Source organism: Leptonychotes weddellii, chromosome 4, assembly GCF_054177405.1.
Source record: "Leptonychotes weddellii isolate Sample4059 chromosome 4, ASM5417740v2, whole genome shotgun sequence".
In the NCBI taxonomy this organism is placed as follows: domain Eukaryota; kingdom Metazoa; phylum Chordata; class Mammalia; order Carnivora; family Phocidae; genus Leptonychotes; species Leptonychotes weddellii.
In genome coordinates, this window is record NC_138372.1 from 7,192,701 (window position 1) to 7,216,713 (window position 24,013).

A 24,013-nucleotide genomic window follows, 5' to 3' on the forward strand; every position below is an offset into this window, starting at 1 on the left:
CGCACTGGGCATGTCAGTGATCACCCGCCCCCAACAGTCCCATGAGGCTTTTGACCTGTCCCCATTTCCAGACGAGGAAGCAGAGCCTGGTGAGATTGGTAACTGCCCACGGTCACCCAGAGTCAGTGCTGGAATGGGACTCCAACGGGGCTCGGATGTCCAAGGTCATGGTCTAACACCCCACATGCCCCTCCCACAGCCTCCCAATCAGGGTGGTGGCAATGTTGGAGCCTCCACCCTTGCATCCCTAAGAACTTGAACTTGACGGGCCACAAACCCTAGTTTTGGGGGGGATGTGTCTACGTTCATTCAACACCCCCTCTGAACTCCTTCTACAGGCCAGGCCCTGGGCTTAATCCTCAGGACACGACGTGAGCAAGACAGACTGTCCTGGTTCCTGCCACCACAGCCAGCTCAGACTTAGACAAGGGGGCAGACATTCACGTCATTACAAGCGCCATCACTGTGGTGAAAGGTCCAGGTGCCATAGGGGCAGCGAGTCTGGGGAGCCAGGAAGGGTGCCCCTAGAGACAGGTGCCCCATCCCCTGCTTCCCCCCAAGCTCCCTGACCATCCCTCCCACCTCTCTCCTCGCCCCCACGGCTAGCCCAGTTTGCTGCCCTATTATCTTCTTCAGCACTGACTCCCTCCCCCACCAGCACCTGTCCTCTAGGAGAGGGTGTCCTCCTCTCTTGGGCCAGAGCCCACCTCCAGCTCAGAACAGAAGGGCCGCCCAGCTTTTGCGGGTGAGAGCAGGGCCACTGCTCCCCAGGGCTCTCAGCCAGGCCCCCTGGTCCCAACAGCGCTAAGGCAGGAGGTGGGGGGGCCCTGGCCACTAGGTCCTACTTGCCCCCCTTTGTTTATTTATTTATTATGATTTTTTAGTCCAGTTAAAAGGTTTACTATCCAGACGCGTCTAAGTGGCCTCACTTAGCGTAAGTAACTCTATAAATCAGGGGAACTGTTAGCATCCACCGCACAGGCTGGCTATCAATCTCCCCCAGGTCACAGCCAAACAGGAAGGGGAGAAAAAAAGAGCTACCACCCAGGGGAGATTTAAAACACACACACGGCGCACACACAGACCGTGCACGCGCGCACACACTCGGGCGTCTCCGTATTTGTACAATATTATTAGAAGTCACACGTGCACATGTGGAGTGGCCCGGAAACTGAGCATGCCGTGTGTGGTCATGATAACAGAACACAAACAGGGCTCCTGTGGCTGAAAAGGGAGTCAGAGCCCGAGGGCAGGGAGCCTCCCATGGGCCCCCCCCAGGGCTGGGCGCTCACGCCTGAGCTGCCATTCCCCGGGCGAGTGGCTCTGGAGGGCCCGGGAGAGGCTCCGCTTGGTCCCCTCCACTCTCTGTGGCCCCTGCCTCTGTAAACCCAAAGGGCCGAGCTTTCCCCTTTTGTGTGCCCAAGGTAAGCACTCAGCGGGGAGGTGGAGCCATGGAAAGTGCCAGGGAGGCCGGCACTCGCAGGCCACCGCAGAGGGGCACGCTGTGGTCCCAGGTCCTCACCAGCCGAGGCCACCCAAGGCCGGGCCCGCCCCCGACACAGCACAGGACTCAAGAAGGGTGGCACCATCTGAAGGAGTGACCAGCGGCCTCGGAAGGTGCCCAGGCTAGGTGAGCGCCCAGAGCCACCTGTCCACAGGGATGCCCCACCTTTTTACTCCAGTAGGTGTGGCCGGATGTGCACGCAGCTTGGACACAGGTCCCCACCCCCATCACCCAGAGAGGCCCCGGACCTGGAAGGACCCACTAGTTGGGCCGTACCAGGCAGCGGAGTGGGAGAGGCCTCTCCTGGCCTCCTCTGTGGATCCCCAAGGCCAGGCAAGGCAGCCTGAGGGGGGATGGCCCGCCCAGGGCCCACCTCTCCCACCTCGCCCCGGAGGCCTCCTGGCTCACCCGCCTGCCTGCCCGCTGCATCTCCCGTGAACTCTATTTCTCTTTCCTCTCTGAAAACAACTGAGCTGTAAATACTGTTTAACCTTCTCCCCCCCTCCCCCCCACCCCCTCCCCTTCGCACTATAAAAACACAAATATGCCATAACTCAGCCGGCCCGGCCGCCCAGCCTCCAACATGCCCCGCGCCCGGGCCTCTCAGGAAGGTCATTACAAACGACTTTCCGATTCACTGCTCCTGAAATAATTTTGTGTATTAAAACCTGAATCTGCACTTTCTGGGGCCGAAAGCCTCGCTTAATTATGGCGGGTGTCCTTGGGACGGACAGTGATCCTTCACTCGCCAGCCCGCCCGCTCCAGCCCTCCGCCCGCCAGCCCTCCCCCCTCCCTGGGCCCAATCTGTTTTCAAAGTGTGTCTGTCCTTTATTAAATTGTTTTCTTTTCCACATTATCAGTTGCCATGGAGACCTCATCTCTCGGATTATTTGAATTTCATTATATCTATTGATTTGGGAGCATTTCATCTTTTTTATTGTTTTTCTGTCAATTTTCAAAACGAATAACCATCTAATTTGCGTCAGTGCTGATTATGTTTGTCCCTCAATAGAGGTCGGCAGCTGCGCTGGGGAAACAAATCAATGAAAAACCATCATAAAACTCCCCACTCCAGTCTCCGGGATGTGTGGGTGACATTCCACGCCTGTGAGAGACACACTCATCAGCTCCAAGTTCGGCTACGGTGGCAGCCGGCTCCGCTCCACGTCCGCCTCCTCTGGCCTTAATATTTAATTTCGCGATTTGGGGCATTATTAGTGGTGTTTTTATTAGTGCGTGTGCATGTGAGTGTTTGGTGGTGGGCCGGCTGTTCCGTTAATTTGTGGGTGAGGCTGGGAAAGCCCAGGGGAGGGCAGGGCGGACGGGGCTGGGGTGCGGTGGGAAGTGAAGGAAGCAGGAGGGGAGCCCCGAGGAGGGGGATGGGGGGAGGCCTGGGAACGGGAGGACCACGCTGAGGGGCCGGAAAAGGGGGGGGTCGCAGAAGGGGGACCAAGCGAAGGGGAGGAAAAGAGGGAATTCAAATTGCTTACTTTGTTGGGTTTTTTTAAATAATTTATGCAATTTTAAGCATTTATGTATAAATTTTTTAATAAGCCACCCTGGAGCAGGATGGCCATTAACATCCCAACGTCCTTCTGTCCAATGGGCTGGCGGAGAGGATCAATTTCTGAGAGTACTTTCCCTTTTTTATGACATGATAAAACGCTTTTAAAGCAACTTACACAAATATGGAAATTTTTTTTCTTTTTTTCCTTGTCCCCTCTCCCTTCCCCTAACAGCCTTCTTATCCACCAGGGAGGGGTGTGTGTGTGCGTGTGTGTGTGCGCGTGCGCACGCGCGGGCACACACACGCACACACACACTTGTGCTCCTGCTCCCTCTGCTGCTGGGGAGGGGGGCTGCGGGGGGGCTGGCAGGGAGACAGCCCCAGTTCTAACTGGAACTGGCCGCCTGTCCTTCTAACAAGGGCATAAACTTTCATTACCCATGCACGCAGTCAAAGACAATTTAGGGAAACGCGCTGCTCAGAAAAGGAAAACCTCAGCGATTCGTGACCCACGCCGCTGCCATCTGGGGGGCTCTGGCCTCCAGTTCCAGGGAGCCAGGGTCCTGAACCTCTGGCCCTGCCCACTGGAGGGTTGGGGAGGGGCCCTCGTGGGTGTAGCTTGCAGAGGGAGGGGAGAGAGTGGAGGGAGGGCAAGGGTCTCTGCCTTGGCTGGCCGAGAGCACCTGTGCAGGCCAGGGGACAGTCCCCCTTGTTGTGCTCTCCCCCCACACCTCTTCACTGCCCCACTAGGCATGGGCCCTCGAGGGCAAGCATGGGGCCCGTGCCCTTCTGCCACCCAGTGCTGGCACAGAGCAGAAGCTCAGCACTGTGGATGGATGGATGAATGGATGGACAGGCAGAGGGACTGAGTGAAGACAAAGTAGGAAACCAGGCCCAGACGCCCTCAGGCTCCAGAAGGAGACCCACAGATGCTGGAGAAAGGCTCCCTGTCCAGGTATCACCTGCTCTGGAAAGGAGTCTGGGACAGGAGTGCCTCTGGGTATAGAGGATGGGGGGCACTGGAGTGAGATAGGGCACTGGAGCGAGACCTGGCTACCATCACCCCTACCTTAGGCCTGAACCCCAACTCCCTGAGATGGAGCCAGGTCTTTTGAGGAAGAGGGCAAGTGTCCTATGCCCAGGCTTGGGGACGACCCTTACTCCTATGTCCCCTTCACCTTGCAGCCCTTCCTCCTGATGAGGAGCAGGAGGGGGGACTCAAGGGGTGAGCCCTGCCCAAGGGCCGAGGGGGATGATCCTGGTTCCCAGCACAGCGCCTGGAGCCTTTCCCTGCCTTGCCATCGAGGGACAGTGCCTGGCCCTCCCATACCATCCACGCTCGGGCACTGGGATTTTGACAGCATCCAGATCAGACAAATCAACATTAGAAACTTGGATCTTCCTCTTAAAGCTCGCCACTTCTAAGGAAGTTTGGTCTCTGCCCTGGGCCTCAGTGTCCTCATCTGAAACAGGGCTGTTGAAAGGATGGAATCGAGTGACATGTCTGGCCCAGCACCTCGGAGCACGTGGGGCCTGCCCCTCTACTGGATGGTGACTGTGGGCAGGGTCCCTGCCTTGGGAGGGGGAAGGGCTGCTCCCTCCCAGACCGGGGGTGGGGGGCAGGGAAGGGAGTCCAGCCTCCCCGAGATCTAGGAACTCTGGGTCCTCCTGCTTCTCCCAACCCCCAAAGCCCCCCTTTGTCCTGGGACCCTCAGCTGTCTAGGCCCCTGAGACCCGAGTGTTCTCCTGCCCTCGAGTCCTGGAGCATCTCTTGGGAGGCACCCCCCTCTGGGCGGGCCTGACCCTTGGCGTCCTCGGAGCAGCAAGGGAGCACCCCTGCTGTCGCCAGGCCACCCAGCCCTCGGTGGGGACCCAAGGGGAGCCCACCCTCCTCCCCTTCCATGTTCAGATTCCCCCCCCAACTGTCATTAAAATAACAAGTTTCTGTTACAATCTAAACATTCCCACATCGCATAAAGGGTTATATTACACCCGAGTCACTCCCGGGCCCGTGTTTGCACAGAAAAGCTCACGGCAGGTCCCCCCTCCTGACGAAGTGACTTATTAAAGTTTAAACAGTAATTAACAGAACAATAAAAATAAAGGGATGTTTGGGGAGTCATAGCGCACACAGGGTTTTGGCAGTGCCAGCAGTTTTGCAGTACCCTGTGCTGGCAGCCAAATGCGACTGTGAAGCCAGGGGGGCCGGAGGACGGGGCCGGGACTGGGCCAGAGAGGCTTCAGGCCTGAAGGGTGAGGAAGCGGGGCCAGGCTGGAGGGAGGGGAAGAGGGGCTTGGGAGGCTGGCGCGGGGCTGTGCGGGGCGCCACCAGCCACCACCCCACGCCCCAGGATCCGGAGGAGCGGGGTGGGTGCCACGGGAGCAGGAGAGAAGGCCTGACGCCGGCAGGAAACCGCCGAGCCGGGTGGCGGAGGCTTTGCCAGGCCAGAGCCCAGCCTGGCCCCGGGCACTTCCGGGAGCCCGCTGCCTTGGTCACATCCAGCCAACTCCAGCACGGCCCTGGCTGGGGGAGCACCGTGGGCATCGCCAGACCCTGCCGTGAATGATTCCCGGGGCTGGACCCCAGCCACTCTGGGCTCCTCTCCCAGTTGGGCAGGTACCTCTCCCAGCTCCTGTGGCTGGGGCACCACATACCCCTGAGAACTCTCCTGAAGCTACTGGCCACTAGGAAGCACGAGCAAGGACTCAGAGGACAGACCCTCCTCTCTGCCCTCAGTGGCGGGGAGATTAGCCAGCCCCACTCATGCTGGGCCCCACCTAAAGAGAGGAAGCACGGGGCTAGCTAGCCCAGGGTGGGCCCCCGCTGGTGGGAGTTCTCCTCACTCACAAAGGGCCTCAGGGAGCCAGGCCTGGAGGGCTGGTCCAAGGCCGAGCCAGTCATCCTTCACCCTCTCTGGTTCTCCCTGCACAAGCTCCACCTAGAGGCTCAGACACCTGGCTGTAGGGGATGGCAAAGAGCCAGGGAGGAGCCCCGGAAAGAGGAGGGCTCCACTTGGACAAGGCCAGCACGCTTTGCTTTTTCCTAAAGCCTTGGGGGCTGAGGAGGAAGGGTGGGCGGGAACCCTTGGAGGCCACAATGCATGTGTGTTCTCAAACCCCAGCCAGGTGATGGGCACCAGGTACTCCTGGGTGGGCCTCAGACTTAGCAGCCCCCAAATACCCTCCCTTCATCTCTCTCCCAGACTCCTTGGGCTGTCTGGGACTATGTTGTCGGGGGCTCTCTCTCTCTGACCTTACAATCTCAGAGCCCGTGGCCAGTCTTATGGACCTCGCGTGCCCACTACCTGTGCCTGTCCTTCCAAGAGAAGCCACTGCACAAAGCTCTCTCCTCACTGCATAGAACTCATTCCCAAAGCAGTTTGGGGGACAGCACCCCCAGTTCAGGTGCTTCCCACAAGGGCAGAGCAAAGGGCCAACTTGGGGACACCATGAGGACCCTAAGAGCACTCTTCACCCTTCTCTTGGCCTTCTCCACATCCCTGTGCCTCAGTGCACCAACCTGCCCAGGCCCGAGTGGGCATCTGAGTTCTGCTGTAGTCTCTCTCCACCTTGGTGCCCGCCACCCGCAGCCTGGACCAGCATCGAGCCCAGAATCTGGCCCCTGGCCCAGGGAGAGCAGCTCTGCTGGGTCTCTGGTGCTGGCTCCCAGGCTGGTTCTTCCACATCTCAGCTGCAGGGACTGACGTGAGCAGCTGACAGCCACACGTGGAGGTGAGGCGCTGGGGCCAGATACGCTCTCTTAGCCCTGTGTCTCCTGGGATCTGGTTCCTGGGCAGCTGGTGGGCACAAAGGGCAGGGACTCTGGCTCTGGCTGGCCCCCATGGTGCCTGGCCATGCCCCTGCCTCTCACCAAGTTCCTGCAGGCACAGCCAGGGGAGTGCTGGGCCCAAATGACCACAGTGCCGCCTGGGCTCTAGGCACAAAGAACTTTGCCCTGAAGACGTGGAGAAGAGCCAGTAGGAGAAGGGCTCTCCTCCCACTCTTTCCTGGGCAGAGCGCTTTGGGGCTCCACCCCCTGCCCCAAGATGAGTGATTCATGGTGCGAAGAGAGTGGAGGGTCAGGCAGAGAGAGCTCAAGAAGGGGGCAGGCAATGCTTCCCAATCCCCCAGAGGCTCTGCTCAAGAGCCAGCCTGGAAGGAAGTCAGGGGCTCAACCCCCCTTGCTGCTGGAGGAGGCCTCCCCTCCCCCCGAGTCACCCAGCACCAAAGCTGGGGTGGGAGTGGGGAGACACACTCAGGGTTAGGATAAGGACTGATGGAAGGAGGGCAGGTGGGGACAGAGGGCTTCTAACAGGTGTGCTGTAATGTGGGCAAACTGGGAGCAGGCTGCTCATCCTAATCTGCTCTGTTTCTAGAACCCTCCACCTTCTCCTCTGTCCCAGGGGCATGGCAAGGAGCTCTGGCTGGACAAGGAGCTCCCAAGGGTGGCAGCGATCAGAGCACAGGTTGTCCTAGATTTGCATAGAACTTTAGAACTGGAAGGGAACTGAGGCCCAGGAGGTTGAGAGACTCCTCAGAAGCCCATGTCACTCACTCGTCAGGACCAGACAAATCCGGAGCCTCAACCCCCTACCTGGGCCCTCTCATGACCAGCAGATCAAATTGCTACACATTTGTGCTTTAAAGGGGAACTTTCTGCAGCCCTTGTAGACTGCTCCAGGGCCCACTGGCCCCAAATCCCACAAGGGTTCCCTGCTGGAAAAGCTTCAACCCCACACTGGCCCACCTGGGCAAGGACCCCAAATGGCTCTGAGCCAACACTTTCAGGGTGCAGGGCCTGAAATTCAGGCTTCCAGCACCCAAGGGAAGCACAAGGAGAGTCTGTGGCCTGGCTTACCCACTGGAAAAGGGGCAGGACATGGGGGTGGGTGGCCATATGAGGGACAGCCTGCCTGGGTGCAGCGTGGGAGCATGCGTGTTCGAGGGAGGGGACCTTCCTCTTGCAGAGACTGAGACCCCCAGAACTTGTGAGTTGTGCTGTGAAGGGGAAAACAGGGCAAAGCACCATCCTGGGATTTAGAGGAAGGGCCTGGGAGAGAGGCAGCCCCGGGAAAGAAGGTGGGGATGGCAGCAGGTGGCAGAGGGGTATGATGGTGGACGCTGCCATCCCACCCTCCCCACAGCCCATCTCCACAATCCCCTTGCTAAGGCTGCCAACGACATGAGGGGACTAAGTTAAGAGTATTTTTAAAACTGTGGCCCTGGTGGAGGGGTTTAGCAGTTGTCAGCCATCTGGAGTAAGGAATTACCGTCACCTCCCTGATCCTATGGCCCTAAACCCAAAGCTGGTTACATACAGCACGAGGGGGAGGCAGCAGGTGGGTGGGGCGGGGGCCTGTCTGGGGAGGTGTCCACAGGCCTGGGGAGCCCCTCCCTTTGCCCTGGGAGGGGGCCTGGGGCTGGGGAGGGGGCTGGAGAGCCTGGTGTCCTCTGTGCCCACTCAGGCTCCCCCGCCCGCTCACGCACGCTCACTCCCTGGGCCGCGCCAGCTCGCGCAGGGGCCGTCAGGTAAATTAGATCTGAAAGCTGACAATTTCTGACCATATTTCCTTGATTATTTCAAACAAATGCACAGCAGCCGCTGTAAGGAGATTAAAGTGACATAAACGTCCCGAGTGGGAGGGGGGAGGGCAGAGGATTCAGGTCACCCCCATCCGTCCCCCGCCTGACAGACGCTATATCGCTATCCAATCCAATAAAAAATCCCCCCCTTTTGCTTTAATTAATTTTACAGCTAGCTTGCTTAATTACTTTCAATCAAAATCCTCCTGCCATCGCAAAATTAGAGATGGTTGAGCTCCATTAGCCTAAATTCTTCATTTCCATATAGAAAAGAAGCTGTCTGCATAGCCAGCCTGGGCCCCTGGCAGGACAGACGCCCGTCTGCCTGCCCGCTGCCAGCCAGCCCACTCCTGGCCTGCGCTCCATGGCTGTCTCTGGCCTGGGCATTGCCCCCCATCCTGCTCCACCACTGCTCCTGGGGGACACGGAGTTGAAGTCCAGGACCCCGCCCCCCACCCCATCCCCAACCCTTCCCCTGACTCATGCAGGGACTGTGGAGCCAGGCTGGACGACCAGGGCCCGCTGCTCCTGGCTGAAGGGAATGGCCAATCCTGGGAGCCTGCTTTCCTGCTCAGGGGCCCCTGCTGCTCCCCCCCAGGAGCCCAGTCCCCTGGCTGCCCAAGCCCCTAGCAGGACAGTTGCGAGTCCCCTGCCTCAGCCCTCCTCAGGAAGCAGAGCTCCTAGCAGGGCAGGAGCCCTTCCCGCCTTGCACTTGGGCCCAGGTCGGTGTAGACCCCTGGAACCCACAGCACCCAGGGTCCCCCCTCTCTGCTGTTTCCCAGCTGGAGTCCTTGCTCACTACCTGAGCGACTCCAGGGCCAGCTGTCTCAATGGTGCTAACAGGCAACGTGGGCAGCCCCCACAGACTCTGGTGTTCTCCAGGGGGCCCCACGTGGGCCCCTCCTCGTCCTCTCACATCCCTGGTTCCCAGCCTGCAACAGCTGCTCCTCCACCCCCAGCCTGGGTTGGGTGGGTGGCGGCTCTGGGCTCTGTCCACATCCTGTGCCTGCACGGGCTCTCTTCTCCTCCCCTCCACCTGCCTCCTCCTCGCAGCCCCCAACCCCAACTCCGGAAGCTCCACTTCAGGTTTTCCATCCTACAGCCCTGAGTGTCGCCACAGGGTCCGCCCAACCTGGGCTCCAGCTGATTAAGGATCTGCAACAGGATGTAGGGATTACAGTAAAACCTGGCTCCGGATCTACAGGGGCAGGGGGCCAAGTCCTGGCTCTGGGGCTCCCCTCCCCTCCCATTTCTGCACGCCTCATCCCTCTTGGCTGCCAAGGGCCCAGGAAGGCTGAGCCTCTGGGGCCTCCCTGGGGTCTTGGCTGGACTCTGAGATGTGGATGACAAGGGGTAGCATTAGGGGACCCAGGCCAAATCTGGCAGAAAGGCAGGATCGGGATGGGGTGGGGAAGGGGAGTTATGGCTGAAATCTGCCCTGGACCCTTTAATGGGGACCAGAAGCTAACCTGGTCCTCCTCAGGGAACAGGTATGGAGGCAGGATGTCCTGGGTCTGACCTCTGGGCAAAGGCAGAGCACGGTGGGGAAGGAAGCCCTCAGAAGTCTCCCTGAGGCCCTTCTAGGCAGCAGCCCTTACTGCGGCCCCACTGCTATGGCTGAATGACTCTGGGGTGTGAGGGCAGCTTGGGTTGGGTGGGGAAACTGAACCTGGACCCCCAGAGCCTGGCTTCCCCAACGCCAGGGGCCCCCTGGTCTGTCTACAGGCTCCTCACTTCTAAGGGTCAGTGCACGTCCTCGTCTTCTGGGGCCCAGGTGAGTTTCTCAAATACATCCCAAGTACCTATAGGCACATACTTCGCAGGGTCCCGCTGGCCCTAGGGACTCGGGGAGTGCGGTTTCAGGTGTCAGAGGGCTCAGGGTCTACTGGGGAAGACACACCAGCACCAGAGCATTCTGCACCCACGGAAGGCATGGGAGGGAGGCCAGCTGTGAGTTCGAGGAGGGCCTCCTGGAGGCCAGCAGGTGCAGGAGGTAAAGAGGGTTAGTAAGCGGACACAGAGACGTGCCACCATCCCAGCTGGGCTCCCCTGGGCTCCTGCTGCAGCTCTGCCCTCCACGCGGGTCTGCACGCTCTCTCCTGCCCCCTCTTCAGTGAGTCATCAGCAGAGGTGCCTCGTGGGAGGAACGGTGGGAGCAGCCCACTCCTCAGTGGCACCTGCTGACTTCCTGGCTATTCTCCCTCACACAGGGACAGGGCTGAGCCGCGTTCCTGCTCTGCCTCCAAGTACTGTGCTTGGCACAGATGGGTCAGCTTGGTAGGAGGGCGGCTGGAAGAGCAAGTCCCGGGCCCGTTAGCCAGAGCGCGAAGGGGCACGGCCCTAGTGGGCTGGCACAGCTCACCACTCACCCCTCGCCTGCCAGCCAGCCCCTGGGGAACAGGGAGCATCCCCCCCCCCACCTCCTTCAGTTCAGGGCCCAGCTAATCCCACCCGGACCCCCACGCATCTTTCAGACGACCCAGGTGAAATTTCATTTCCTCCTGGAAGCCCTCTGAGATCACCACACTCTGGAGGGTCCTGTCCTTGTCCTCTCCTGACGCCCTGCTCTGTCAGTGGCAGCGCATCTGTAATAACTTGTTTAATGACCCTTCTATCTCCCTAGACTGCAGGATCCGTAGGACGGGACTACTGTTTTAGCAGAGCGCCTGACCCAAATAAATATTTACTGAATGAATACAGAAAACTAAGTGCTTCTGAAGTTCATTAGGGGAAGAGCGGGGATGGGGGGTGTGGCCCGGCTTCTGTACCAAGCAGGCCCCGCGGAACTCTAGGAACCTTTCCTCCCTTGGGTGGGACTGAGGTTTGAAGCTCCTGGGTCTCTGACCCTCTTGTGCCTCAGGCTCACCTCCAAATGCCCTTCACAGGGCTCTGCCTCGAGAACAAAAGAGGCCCCAGTTGTTCCAACATTTCTCTGGGAGACGAACAACTGTTACCAGCCAGGCCCCTTCGGAATCAATCCAGCAACTGTTCGCACTGCTCTCCCTCCACCTCCCGTCTCTGTCCCAAAAAGGAGAAAAGGAAATTGAAAAAAGATGGGGGAAAATCCCAGCCCCAGCCCCAGCACCTCCCTACAGCCCCTCTCAAGTCTGTCTGGAAATGTTATTACCACAAAGAGGGCACAGGGACAGCCACCTGCCATTGCAAACAACTGGCACGGCCACAGCAGAGGGTGAGGCTGTGAGATCAGGACCCAAAAAAAGGAGAAGGGAGTGCAGGCTGTGGGGAGAGATCAAAGCGGAGGGAGGGGCTGTGGGGGGCAGTGGGAGAGCTGGGAGAGCTAGGAGAGCTGGAGGCTGAGGGAGGGAGAGGCCGGAGGCCTGCAGAGACGCAGGAATTGGAGGCTCCCTGAAGCCAGGCTGAATGGGGAGGCAGGTGGCTTCTGTGGGGGCAGTGGCTACAAGGGTGGGGGAGGGCTTAAGGGGGGAGAAGAGGGAAGGAGAAGTTGACTGGGGAAGAGGGAGAGAGGTCTATTAAAAACCTCTCAGTGCATAACACAAAATGTCAGGGTTTATAGCTTCATTCCTGGCATTGCCGGGACCGAGAACCCTGCACAGAAATGTCACCGCTTGTCATGTTTAATCACCTGCTGTTTGTTAACACCTTCCCTGCAAGGAGCCTGTCTCAATCTGTCCCTGGGCCCCCAAGGGACCCGGAAACAGAAAACATCCCCAGCTCCTTCTCTGGGCTCTTGGCCCTGCCCCGGGGTCTCCAGGGAGGAGCTCCATTCACCACCTATCTGAAGGCCTCCCAGGAACCCCCAAAGTGACACTTCCTATCAGGCAGGCCTGGGAAAGGGGCCCATGCAGCAAGAGGCTGCACCCTCCGGCCAGGGCCCGGGTGCTCCCAGGCTGCCTATTTGTCTCCTCCTCCTTCCACCTGCCTTTCTACGGCTGGCTGGCAGGCTGCCCCCTCTGTCTAACTCAGCTTCGCTCCCCCACCCTGGGGGTGAGAGAAGATGAACAGAGGAGAGCCCGCTCAGATCCCAGCAGGCTGGAGTTCACCAATCAGTCTGCTTGAACAGCAACTGCCATAGAACAGGGGACATTCGCAGCCACTGTCCTTGTAGTTAAAACCGAGGCTCGCACCATCTGTGGTTCCGGCTTGGCTCACTCCCGGAGCATGCTTTCCTGAGTTGTTTAGACTAGGAATTCTCAGTCCTACTGCCCCATAATTCCTTCCTCTGGGGTGGGGGGGGGGGGTAGGTGTGCGGTAGGAGGGTGGAAGAGGCCGCTCAAGCAGCCGCAGTCTGCCCAAGAGCACCCAACTGCTCCCTCCCTCCCTCTGAAAGCAGCGTGGTCAACACGGGGACAGGAGCGGGGACTCCCTAGGATCACACCTGCCATACTCAGTACAGCCCCCAGGCTCAAACCCCACGCAGGGATCAGCAGCAAGTTTATCCTCTACGGTTCCCAAGGAGGCCTCATTACTTCTAGAAGCCATGAAGGCCAGTGGTGATATGCACCCCTTAGCTGAGCTGCAAGGGTCTCCTGGTGAACCAGGGGAAACGTCCTGATCTTCCCCTCCAGCAAAGTCTATGCTTACACAGAAACACATCTGACAAACATGCATCTGCCGTCCTGTCTCCTAGGAGAATGCCCGTTCATTAAGACTCTCCTCCTGAAGGGCCCTGGGTCCAGTCCACTCACTTCCATTTCACCAAAGAGACAAGTCAGAATGTTTTCCAACTCCCCTTCAACCCTTCCCTGTGAACAGAAGGGGATACCCCTTTCTCAGGAGATAGGTAGTAATGAGCGCCTCGAGGGGAGGCTACCTCCAAAAAGGCTCAAAATGCAACCGCATGAACAAGTGCATTTTATTTTGCAGGGAAGGCCCGGGATGTGCCCACATGTTACAGGTGGGACCTAGGGGGCACCCAGAGAGGTTTGGGGCAGTGGGCCCAGCAACACGGGAAATATCCAGGATTGGGCTGCCAATGGAGGGGTCCTCCAGCAAGTCCCTCTTCCCCGTGGGAGGCAACCCCGTCCCTGACCCGTCCGTGTCTCTGGACCTCCTGTTTCTCCACCTGCAAAATAGGACAACTCTCTTTCTTCCGGGGAACTGGGATATTAAACTTGGCGTGCTCTGAATCTCTCGGGAGGCAGGTAGGCACTAGGTAAACTCATGGGTGCTCTGTTGTCACAAATCTGCCCCGTGTGCCCATCCTTGCCATAGGGGGAAGGGCTCAGCAGAAAGAGGAGGGGCGTGGAGGTGGGTGCACAGGGGCAAGTCCCTTCCTACATCCAGCAGAGGCTCCCAGGCAGTGTCTCGTCCTGCACTGGGAACGCGTGTGTCACACCCGCTTGAGTTCACACGCGCCTCACCAAAGGCAGCAGCCCGTAGAGCTGGGTGTTTCAGGTGGAGCCAGCTGTAAATCACCCATCTTGGACAGAGAGTATTCTAGTCCATGAGGTGCTCAGGCTTTCCGGGACCCCAAGGGAGGGGCGGTATCAATCAGCCCATCCACCTGCCTCCACAACTGAGGTGTTCACTGGACGTGGGTCTTTCAGGTCCTGGGCAAACCAGGGTGGCTGGTCACCATCCTGGGAGCTGGAAAGTGCTCCTGAAGCTCTGTGTTCTTACGTATCAAGAGACGCGCTCTCTTGATGCCCAAGATGTGCTCCTGGGTGAACGGACCACCCAGGGCCTTCTCATGCCTGAGGGACGTCAGACTTGAGCCTCTCCCACCTGGGGGCTTTGAAAAGTGGTCCCCAGCATTGACAGGGACCTTGAGCACACATGGGACGTGTCCTCTCAGCTCAGCCGGCCATGGTGGAGCGCGAGAAGAGCTGGGGGATGGGGCCTGGCCTGAGGTTTAGGGGAGCCCCCGGTCTAGACCTGTTCTGCCCAAGCCACCTGGATTTATCAGATGAGCACGGCCTCCCAGCCAGGCCCCCTGGTATAACCCTTCCATTAATTTACTATTCGATGGGAAATTATTCCTCACCCAGGAATATAAGTTTTCATCTTATTTTAAGTTAGATTCTTAAAGCAATTAGCAAGGCATCTGGCGATGACCTCACTGCCGTGGCTGGGCCCTGCAGGGGAGAAGGGCCGCCCTGAAGCTGCACAGACCCCGGCTCCAGGCCCACGAGGGAAGCTCAGGGAGAGCTGGGAGCCCCTAGACACCTGTCCTGGGTCCTGGGAGGGACATGGGGGCGGGGCAGGCGCACGGTAGTCTCTGATATTCTCTGTTTGTGGAAAAACGCATTTCCAGCACCACTTGCCCTGTGAACCTCCTGGTGGCAGATGCCGAAAAGCCTCAGCAGCTGGGGCCGCGGGCGTGTTTTCTATTTTTAATTGTTTGATCAGAATATTAACTCATCTAGGTCCACTCCCAAGACACAGTTCCCAGCCAGAGGGTTTCCCCCATTTCCCAGACCTTCCTCTCTTTCTCCCTCTCGAGTCAGAAATCAACTTTGAATTTAATAATTGGAGACACAGACCTCAGTGAGTTTGCAAAGGTTCAGAACACTGGGGAGAAAAGGAAAGTAGGCGCTCCTCACTCAGAGGCACCCCGCACGGGGACCTCTGCTCTTCTCTCCGAGCCACTGACACGAGGTTTCGGGGCAGCAGCAGCAGGCTCAAGGACGCATAGGCACTGCCCCTCCGGTTGGAGCCCCACTTTTCCTGGCTGAGGGCCCTCTCCCCTCCTGGTCAGCCCCGCTGACCAGCGGCTCACTTGTCAATCTGGAGGGCCACCCAGAGGGGCTGGGGCCACTCAGGAGGCCCCTAGGGAAGGAGGCACGTGCCCCTGGGCTCAAACGGGTTTGGCAAGAGGCTGACTTTCCTTTTAGCTTCCATCTCCAAAAGGAGGGGAGGGCCGTGTCTCTATGGAGCCCAGAGGAGAACCTGCCAGAAAGTCCTCTGTGGGAGCAACACCAAGGGCTCCCGGCCCAGTCCCCCAGCAGGAAAGTCACACACCCCAGCCCGAGCCAAGTGTCACTTGAGCTTGAGACGGACCACACTGCTGGGAAGAGACTGTTAAGGCCAAACCCAAACACTTTGGCCCCCTCACTCCATCCTAGGGGGCCCCCCGACAGCACCGGGGCCACTGGGTCTCCTTTCTCCTACATGCCCTTGGCCCCCCTGCCACGCTCTTCCTTCTCAAGGTCACAGGGCTGTCCACACCAGGAATATTTACTCACCAGACTGGCCCTGTTAGCAGCACTCACCACAAATATGCTTTCTGATAAAGTTGGCAGAAAAAAAGTTCTAGAGCTCAAAACAATGTCAGAAATCATCCCCCACCCCCACCAAGTGAGGGTGAGGTGAGGCCTGCAACCAGACTGCACAGCCAGCAGGGAGGAGTCCTGGGGGAGGCTTTTGTCACTCTCACGGTTCTCCTTCCTGTGCTACTTCCCAACATACAGCCTGTTGCCAGGGCACCAAGGGCTGGGGATGGTTCTGAGCTAGCCCTGGGTCTCGGCCCCCAAAGGGTGCAGCTCAGAAGCTGGGGCACGGGGAGCGGTCCTCTGCTTCTGCCGGCCAAGAGCCCTCTTGGTGGCCTCTGGAGGACAAGGCCAGCGGCCTCTTACCTCTGCTTCTCCCCGGGCCGCCTCACCTCACTGAGCCCCCTTCCCACCCACCCGCCCTCCCTCAGTGCACATGGGCCTTAATGTTTTTATTACCTGTTTGACTCGCTGCCTTATTGCTTCTCCCCTTAATGGGGCCGTAACCGTGGAAACGAGGAATAAACGGCCACCAGAAAATGAGATGATTAAACAGGTCACCCTGGCAAAACAAACTCAGCCAAGGAACCTCTGGGGGTGGGGAGGGGAGGTTCCCCTCCCCCCACCCACGGCCAGAAGGCTCGGACCAGACCCGGACCAGCATCCCAGTCCTTAGAACTGGGGCAGATACGCTGGGGCGCCCCCTGCTGGGCAGTGGGGCACCTGGCCAACCCCTCCCCAAGGCAGCCCACCTGGCTTGCTGTGGCCTTGGGCTCTCCGGCTGAGGGGATGACGGGGAGGCAGGCCCTGGTCTACAGGGAGGTGATGATCTAGCCAAGGAGATGTACTTCTAGTGATGGTGACATGGTGGAGCCCCCTCTTACTCTTCGCCAGTTTCCATGCAGCACATTCCTTCCCAGGGGCCCCCCGAGTTCATGGAGAAAGCCTTACAAGGAAAGGCCAAAGCAGGCCAAATCTCACCTCGAGAAGGTTTCCTCTGGGAATCCCTGGTCTTTGGAGACATAACATGTGTCCAACCCACCCCCCGCTCCCCCAAAGCCAGACAGTGCCCTAGCCCAAACGCCATGCCAGGGGACAGAGGTCCGAGGTCTCGGCAATGTGGGGTGGGCCCTCTTTCTGGCACTGGGCCTACCTAGTTGGAGGGGTCCTGGGACTGGAAGCAGGACCAGAGAGGACGGACATGCTGTAGTGAGGTCTGCTTGGGGGGAGATGGAGACGGGCGGGAGAGGAAGTAGAGGAGAGTCCCAGACCATGCATCAGCCACTGCCCGCTTGCCCCCCATAGGGTAGCAGGCCACGGGTGCCAAATACCCTCCCAGGCCCAAGCCAGAGTCACGGTTAGTAGCTAATGCAGGCCCCCATCTAACCATACAATGCCTATCTTTATCCTTGGGCCCCCTTCATGTCATCTTTAATCCCAGCCCCACTCTTTCCTGTAAACCAGGCTATAGAAAGCTCTCAAGGAGCTAAAACCCAGGTCCCAAGGGAATCGGCCAACGTTTCCTGCCTGCCTCCTTCTGCCCCCACTAAGAAGCCAGGAGGCACTTGGCGAAGAGGCACATCAATCAATCAATTCCACCAGCACTAACAGTGGGAAGGCGTGAGACCAGCCCCGTACCGAGTGCTGGGAGGGGATGTCAACACAGAGCTAACACTAATGGTCGCCATTAGGAGCAGGAGTAGCAGAAGAGAGCACTTTGCTGGCCTTGACCTTCTGGGGGCCAGGGTACAGAAGCCTGAGTGCCACCCAGACACACCACTGCTGTGGGCCTAACCAGATCCTCAGAGATGCAGGCCCCCAGCCAGCCTCTTATCTCCTATCTCTTTCCAGGGCCAACTGGGCATGAGGCTGTAAGGAGGGGCAAGGTAGGCAGAAGGGCCTGGCTTTAGGGATCTGGGCGGCCTGGAAGAAAAGGGCAGAAGGCTGAGGTTGCAGGATGGGAAGCAGGAGTTCTGTTGGGGGGTGGGTGGCAGAGGACTAGGGAGCAAGGCCATGTGAAGTCCAGAACGTGCTGGGGGGTGCAGGGAACATCCGGCTGCCTATCTCCATCTGTGCCGCTACTTTCCCCATCCTTTATCAAGTCCAAAGGCCACTCCTTCACAGAGCTCCCTGGGCTCCCACCCTGTGCCCCTCTGCCCCGTGGCAGCTGAACACGCCTGTCTCCCTCCACCGGGTGGGTCCCGGAACGCAGGGAAGGACCAGGCAGCTTCGCGGCCCTGGCAGCTCTAGCAGGTGCTCCCTAACACGTTCTGAATCGCCAGCCTCACCACCCGCACGGGGTCTCTTCCTGGACAGGGGACACTACGTCCTGATGAACGTGGGGTGTGAGGAGCCAGGCTGCGGTCAGGCAGCCAGAGGGGTGAACGCTGGACCACCAAGTGGCTGCCTTTCACAAGCGGTCCAAGGGACATAGGCCATCCTCTGCCCCCTGGGACCGCCAGCCTTCTCCTCCTCCCCTGCTCCTTCTTCCTCCTGCTGTACCCTGGCCCAGGTATCCTGGGATAGCTGCGGCTTGCCTCAGGGACCCTCAGGCTGGAATTACTACAGAGCAACTTCCTCCCGCGACCCCACGGCAAAAATGAGGAGGAGGAGAAGATGTGGCAGCTGCCGGGGTGGTCAAGGTTTAAAAATCAGCTCAGGGAGGGCAGTGGTAAAGGACAAGCTTTGGGGCCCCGGGTGAGTGGGGCGGGGGGAGAAACGGCCTGACTCCTCTAAGCATGGCGGGCCAGCCAGAGGAGGCTGATGGTGGGGCAGGCACACCACTAACCTGGCAGGGTCCAGGCGGAGGAGCCGGCGCCCAGAATCTTCCCGGGCCCCACCCGATCCCCAGCTCAGGGACTTGAGCCAGGGGCAGCAGCTTTAATGAGGAGATGCTGCTGTGTGACTCAGCCCTCCAAAGGTGTCTCCATTTATTTTATTTTTCCATCATAAAAACCCAAGCTGCAACTCAGCCAGATTCCCTGGCCATGGGGGATGGGCGAATGGCGGCACGATGGCCAGGCTGCACGAGGTCTGGCTAAGTGGCCCCAGTGCCCTTCTCGGAGAGGAAGGTTAATGGGTTCTCCTGGCTGGTCCCTACAGGAAAAAAGGGCCTGGGATGGGGCCCCTCTAGGGATCCTTCCAGATGTGCCCTTGCTGCCTCTGCCTCTTGTTGCTAGAACAGCTACGCCTGGGCTTTTAGCCCATGTTCTGCTCTGATGTCTCAACCAGGACCAGGGCTGGTGCGAGGGCCACTTTGCAGTCCAGAGCCGCAGGTCGCAAATGCCTTCTTCGAAAGAGAAGTCCCGAACGATGTGCTTCTCACCTCCTCCCCTCAACCCCGTCCCCACGAACTGCCCCCACTGACGGTCCCCAGTAAGATCTAGTTGAGAGCTGGAGAGCCAGAGGCCTTAAAGGTCATCTGATGCTCAAGTCCCCGCACACGTCACAGCCAGCCTCTGTTTGAATGGTACCAGGAAACTCGCTACTTCCGAGACAGCCCATTCTGTCCTTGGCTCTGACTGCACCTTCCTGCCAAGATGGCACCTACCCCCTGCAGCAGACTGGCAAAACCGGTGCCCAACCTGACTGCAGGGACTGGCCCTAGCTTAGACTGGTCGAGTGGGTGTATCTGGCCAAGTAAAGGCTTGAGGAAGGAAAATCGAGGACAACCTGCTTCAGGCTTCCTCCACCGCTGAGGCCAGGGCTCGGATGCAACGGCGCGGGGTGGGGGTGGGGGTGTGTCTGTTCACAAGGCCAGGGGTTCCCGGCCCCAGAGTTCCAGCAGAGCTTATCCCAGGGAAAAAGCAGGTCTGGCTCAGTGAGCAACGCCAATTCCTCCCACTGACCTCACCTTGATACCATGGCTACCAAGTGGACAGTGCCACCCCTTTCTGGCTCTCTGTCCCTGACCATCCCCTTGAACTTGCTCTCTTGCCTCTTTGGCCCTTGACCTGGTGGGGCCTAGCTTGGATCCTGATGGACAGCTCTAGCCCTGGACAGCCTCTCCTCTTCTTCTCACACTCTCCCTGGGGAGAGTGTGGGCAGTTACAAGCAGACCCTGAGAATCAAGGGCAAGGTCCCTCTCAAAGCTCCACTGTTGCTTCACGGCCCTTGCGCCCCTGCCTCCAGTCTTGTTGGGGCCTAGCCATCAGCCTAGTGGGGCCTAACACTGCAGAGCTTCCCAACTGCAGGATGGATTTACCTGTGTCTGAAAGCTCCCTCCCCCTCTCCCCTCCCCTGCCCAGCTCCCTCCCCCAGGGAAATCACTCTAAAAGGGCCTAATGGAACTATGTCCTCCTCTCTTCCTCTCTCTCCTCCCTCCCTCCTCTCTTTCCCTTTCCTTTTTTTTTTATTAGCATTTGTGGAATTTATTCCCAAACTCTCCTAATCTTCCGTACACAACCATTTGATTTGCATAACCCAACCCCCTCTCATAAAAACTGGCTGCTAGTTTAATTAAAAAATGTAAATTTGCTGTCATCTCGGGGCCTGGTGAATTAGGACGACATCGGCATTTTTTATTGCTAAAGACGTCCAGATTGATCCAGCCCTTGGCTGAACTATGGTGGGGGAATAGGGGTCCACATGGCCCTGGATGGTCCTGAGGTCCTGCTGTCCCCTCCTGAGAAGCCTAGGTTCTGCCACCACTGAATGGCTTCTGGACGGAATGCTTCAGGACCTGGACCTGCCCCAGGCTAGAGAGGATGTTAACCCATGATCCAATGCTTTTAGGGTCCCTGGCGCCAGCAACCTTTTGGGGCCTGAGCCTCCAGCCTTGTCCTCTGCTACAGAAGCTCTCGGTGTAAGCTGCCCATGGTCCCCCCGAAGAAGAGAGCCCCTCACAGTCTCAGCAATGAGCCCTGGCCAGTGACGAGACCTTTGGCCATGGCTGGGTCCAGAAGTACATTCCAGATATTTTGGAAGATGAGCACAGAGTCAGCCCAGAGATGGGCTCCGAGGGGGATCTCAGAGTTCCCACCTGCTTCCCTTTTTTTGTGAAGAGGGAAAAAATTATTTTTCTTCTGAAGTTCTGAAATTAAGTGAAACTTCCAAATTCAAAGAAAAGCTGAGATGGTATCGCCAAATGACTCCTCCAGGAAGCAGTCAGAGCTCTGACACCCGGACCTCCCCTCACCGAGTGGCCAGAGTCCAGGTCTAAGCCCTGCTGGGAGAGCCCTGCTCCAGCTAGAGGATGGACCACTCCACCTCAGTGACTCTTCCAGCTTCTAGGAAAAGTTTCCAGAGCCTATCCCTGGAGTGCTGGGAGAAGCAAGTCTCCCTAAGTCCCACGAGAGATGCTCTAAGAGGTTCTGCCACCCACAGGCGCAGGAGGCTCTCTCTCCAGTCAGAGACACCCTCCAGAAGGGCTTTGGAGTCGTGCGCCCATAGCAGACTGGGAGGGACTGTTTGGGGGAAGGCAGGAGGGTGGACGCCAGCTCCAGTTGGCACCCAGGTTAGAGGGAGGAAGACGAGGAGGGCCCGCCTTCCAGCTGAGTAATGCCTGGGTCCACTGTGCCCGCCCACAAGCAGAGGCTCATCTGCCCCAGGTAGGGAGTGGTGCACACCGCCTGGCCCATCTGTAAGGACTGCTTTTTGGCTGGGTTGGGTGGGGGCCCTTTTTCTGAAGAAAGGGGGTGGGGCCCAGAGGAAGGAGGCAATGAGACACCTGATTAGGGTGGGGGTGGGCTGCTTCTCTGTGGGCGTGGAGGCCAGGGAGAGGCAGCATGGCAACAGTGGCCTTAGACACCTTCATCACTTTGCCCAGCAGGGGGTGTCACATCTTTCCTGGGCACAGAGGTCCCGAGGACCTCCACGTCAGATTACCCGAGATCACACCTGGCTGGAGACCGTCATAAAAACTCTGAGCCACCTCCCTCCCCACAAACACACACCCACTACCCAGAGCTGACTGCCATCTCACCTACCCTGGGCCCCCCAGTGCTGCCTCCTTCCTGCTCTCTCTGCCCACTCCCCTTTGACCTCAGAAGGTCAAATGTCAGCTCATGGGCCCCAAGGGGCAATGCCATGAACTTGGGCCCATTATAAACAACAATCCTAACCGCCACCTATTCTTCTATAAATGAGACACAAGGGTTCAGAGATCAGTCTCAATGAATTATCGGCCTGTTTATTACGGACTCCTTTCAAAAACATTTAAGAAGACAGTGGCTTTTTCAGGCTAGGATCTGGGGTCCTGGTCAAAATGTGGTTTCAACAGAGAGGGCTAATTGAGAGCCTGAGGAGCTTATGGTAAACCTCAATCTGGGCTCAGGTTGGAACCCCAGGTGGGAAGAGAAGCGAAATATTGAAAAAATTAGATTAAAACCAATAAAAACACCAAAATATCAGGATAGACTGCCCCAGGCCAGCATCATGCTATCTGGAACCCTAGCCTAGGTGTCATACTAGGCCCCCCAAAACCCAGAGTCCAAATTTAGTAGTTTGCCTGGTGTACCCCCTGGGGGGAGCTAAAAAGGGGGATGGGAGAGAGTCCTGGGCCCCTCACTTTGAACTGATAACAGCCGCCTCATCCCACGGATTCTCAGGTGAAAAATACTCATTAGCCATAATAAGCAGCTTGATCATCCGACACAGCCTTGTCCCAAATAAATTAAATTCCTTTACCTTGAGACAGTCGCCCCGAAACCAGACTAACCACCTTTCCCAACAGGACGCTGCTTTCAAAAACTAAACCACCCCCCACTAAAAAAATAAAAACACACACCCCACAGCCTAACACACAGCGATCTTTGCAGGGGAAAAAGAAACACACACACACACACCAAACACGGAGCCATTCAAAAACACGGAGAACAAAAACCCCCACAAAAACCCCCTAAATCCTCTCTCTGGGTGCCCCCCAGCTCCCTCTCCCCTCGGTCCTTTCATAATGACAAGCATCAAATTAGTCACAGTCACTAAGCAAGTAACAAATAATAACAATAATATCATCAGAAGCCTCGCAATCCAGAAACCAGGGCGAGAAGCGCAGCGGGCACCGGACCCTCTCCAGGCCAGCCCCCACCCACCCCCTGCTCAGCTGCTACCTCATTGGGCTAAAAATACTAACTTCCGTAAAAGAACCGAAAGAAAAGTGAAAGAGCCTCCCCTGGTTCCCACCGCCGGTACCTGTACCAAGATCCATTCTCCTCTCTTTGGTCCCAAACTCTTCGAGGAACGCCAAAAACAGAAGGGGAAAGAAAAAACATGTTTAGTCTCTCGCAGTGCCCGCCGTCCCCCTCCCGCCCCCCTCGGCTCGCCGCACCCCCCAGCGAGGGCCGGACAAGTCCCCGGGACCCGGCGAGCAGTGACAGGGGGGCCCGGGAGGGAGAGCGAAAGTTTCTCCCTCCCTCCCCTGTCGCTCTCACGCTCCGGCATTGCACACTCGGAGCAGCTCCTCCCGGCTCTCGAGTTTATTAAACTAAAAGAGAAACTATTTATAGACGCGGCCCGGGTCTGGGGGCCCGGCGGCCCGCGAGGCCTAGGGGGGCCCCCGCCCGCGCCCCCCGCCCGCGCTGGGGTCGAGCCCCGCGGCGGCGCCCCCTGCCCTCCCCCGCCCCACTGCCCTACTCACCATAGTCGGAGAGTCGAAAGCCGAATTCACTTAAATAATCAACTTTCATAATACTTAATTAATGCCTAATTGCAACTGATTACTCCCCGAATAACAAGTTGTTTTAAAGCCCTGATGTCATTGCTCCTGACGGTAACACTCAGGGTAACAGTTTGGCAGGAGGGAGCGGGCGGACGGGAGCGGCCGGGGGCGCTGCCAGGCGCCGAGGTGATTGGCAGGGCGGCCGCGGCGCCGCCTCCTCCGGGCCGGGCCGCGCCGCCCCGGCAGGTGAAAGAGCAGAGCTCGGCCCGCCCGCACGCGCCCGCCCGCCGCGGTGCTAGAGTGAATGGGCGCGCGCTCGCCCGCCTGCCGCGCCGCTCCCGCACGCGCGCCCCCGCGCCGCTCCCGCACGCGCGCCCCCGCCGCTCCCCTGCGCGCGCGCGCGCGTGCGCGCAGCTCCAGCACACCCGCTCGGGAGGCCCGCCTCATTGGCTCAGTGACTCCCCAAACCTTAGACTTCGGGAGGAGGGAGGCGGGGACTCGGGGCGCTGACCCTGGCGGGAGGGGCGAGGCGGGCGGCGCTCGCACGCTCCCGCCTGCGTCCCGGCTCCGGCCCCGCGGGCGCCACTCGACGGCGGCCGCGCGCGGACTCGCTCCGGGTGCCGGCGGGCAC

At 58.7% G+C, this 24,013-nt stretch overlaps 1 protein-coding gene across 2 annotated transcripts in view; it reads right to left on the reverse strand.

The window, feature by feature from the left end:
- Positions 1–24,013, reverse strand: part of CASZ1 (castor zinc finger 1) — a 145,991-nt gene that overhangs the window by 31,651 nt on the left and 90,327 nt on the right. Inside the window, exons 1-2 of one of the 2 annotated variants that reach the window (XM_081816870.1) lie at positions 23,362–23,607; positions 22,917–22,955 (exon numbers count right to left, since the gene is read on the reverse strand). In XM_081816870.1, the coding sequence (XP_081672996.1) occupies positions 22,917–22,955; positions 23,362–23,410 (88 nt within the window). In that variant the 5' untranslated portion in view covers positions 23,411–23,607. Of the gene's footprint in view, positions 1–22,916; positions 22,956–23,361; positions 23,608–24,013 lie in introns of those variants that run through there. The other variant, XM_081816869.1, reaches the window with a different exon arrangement.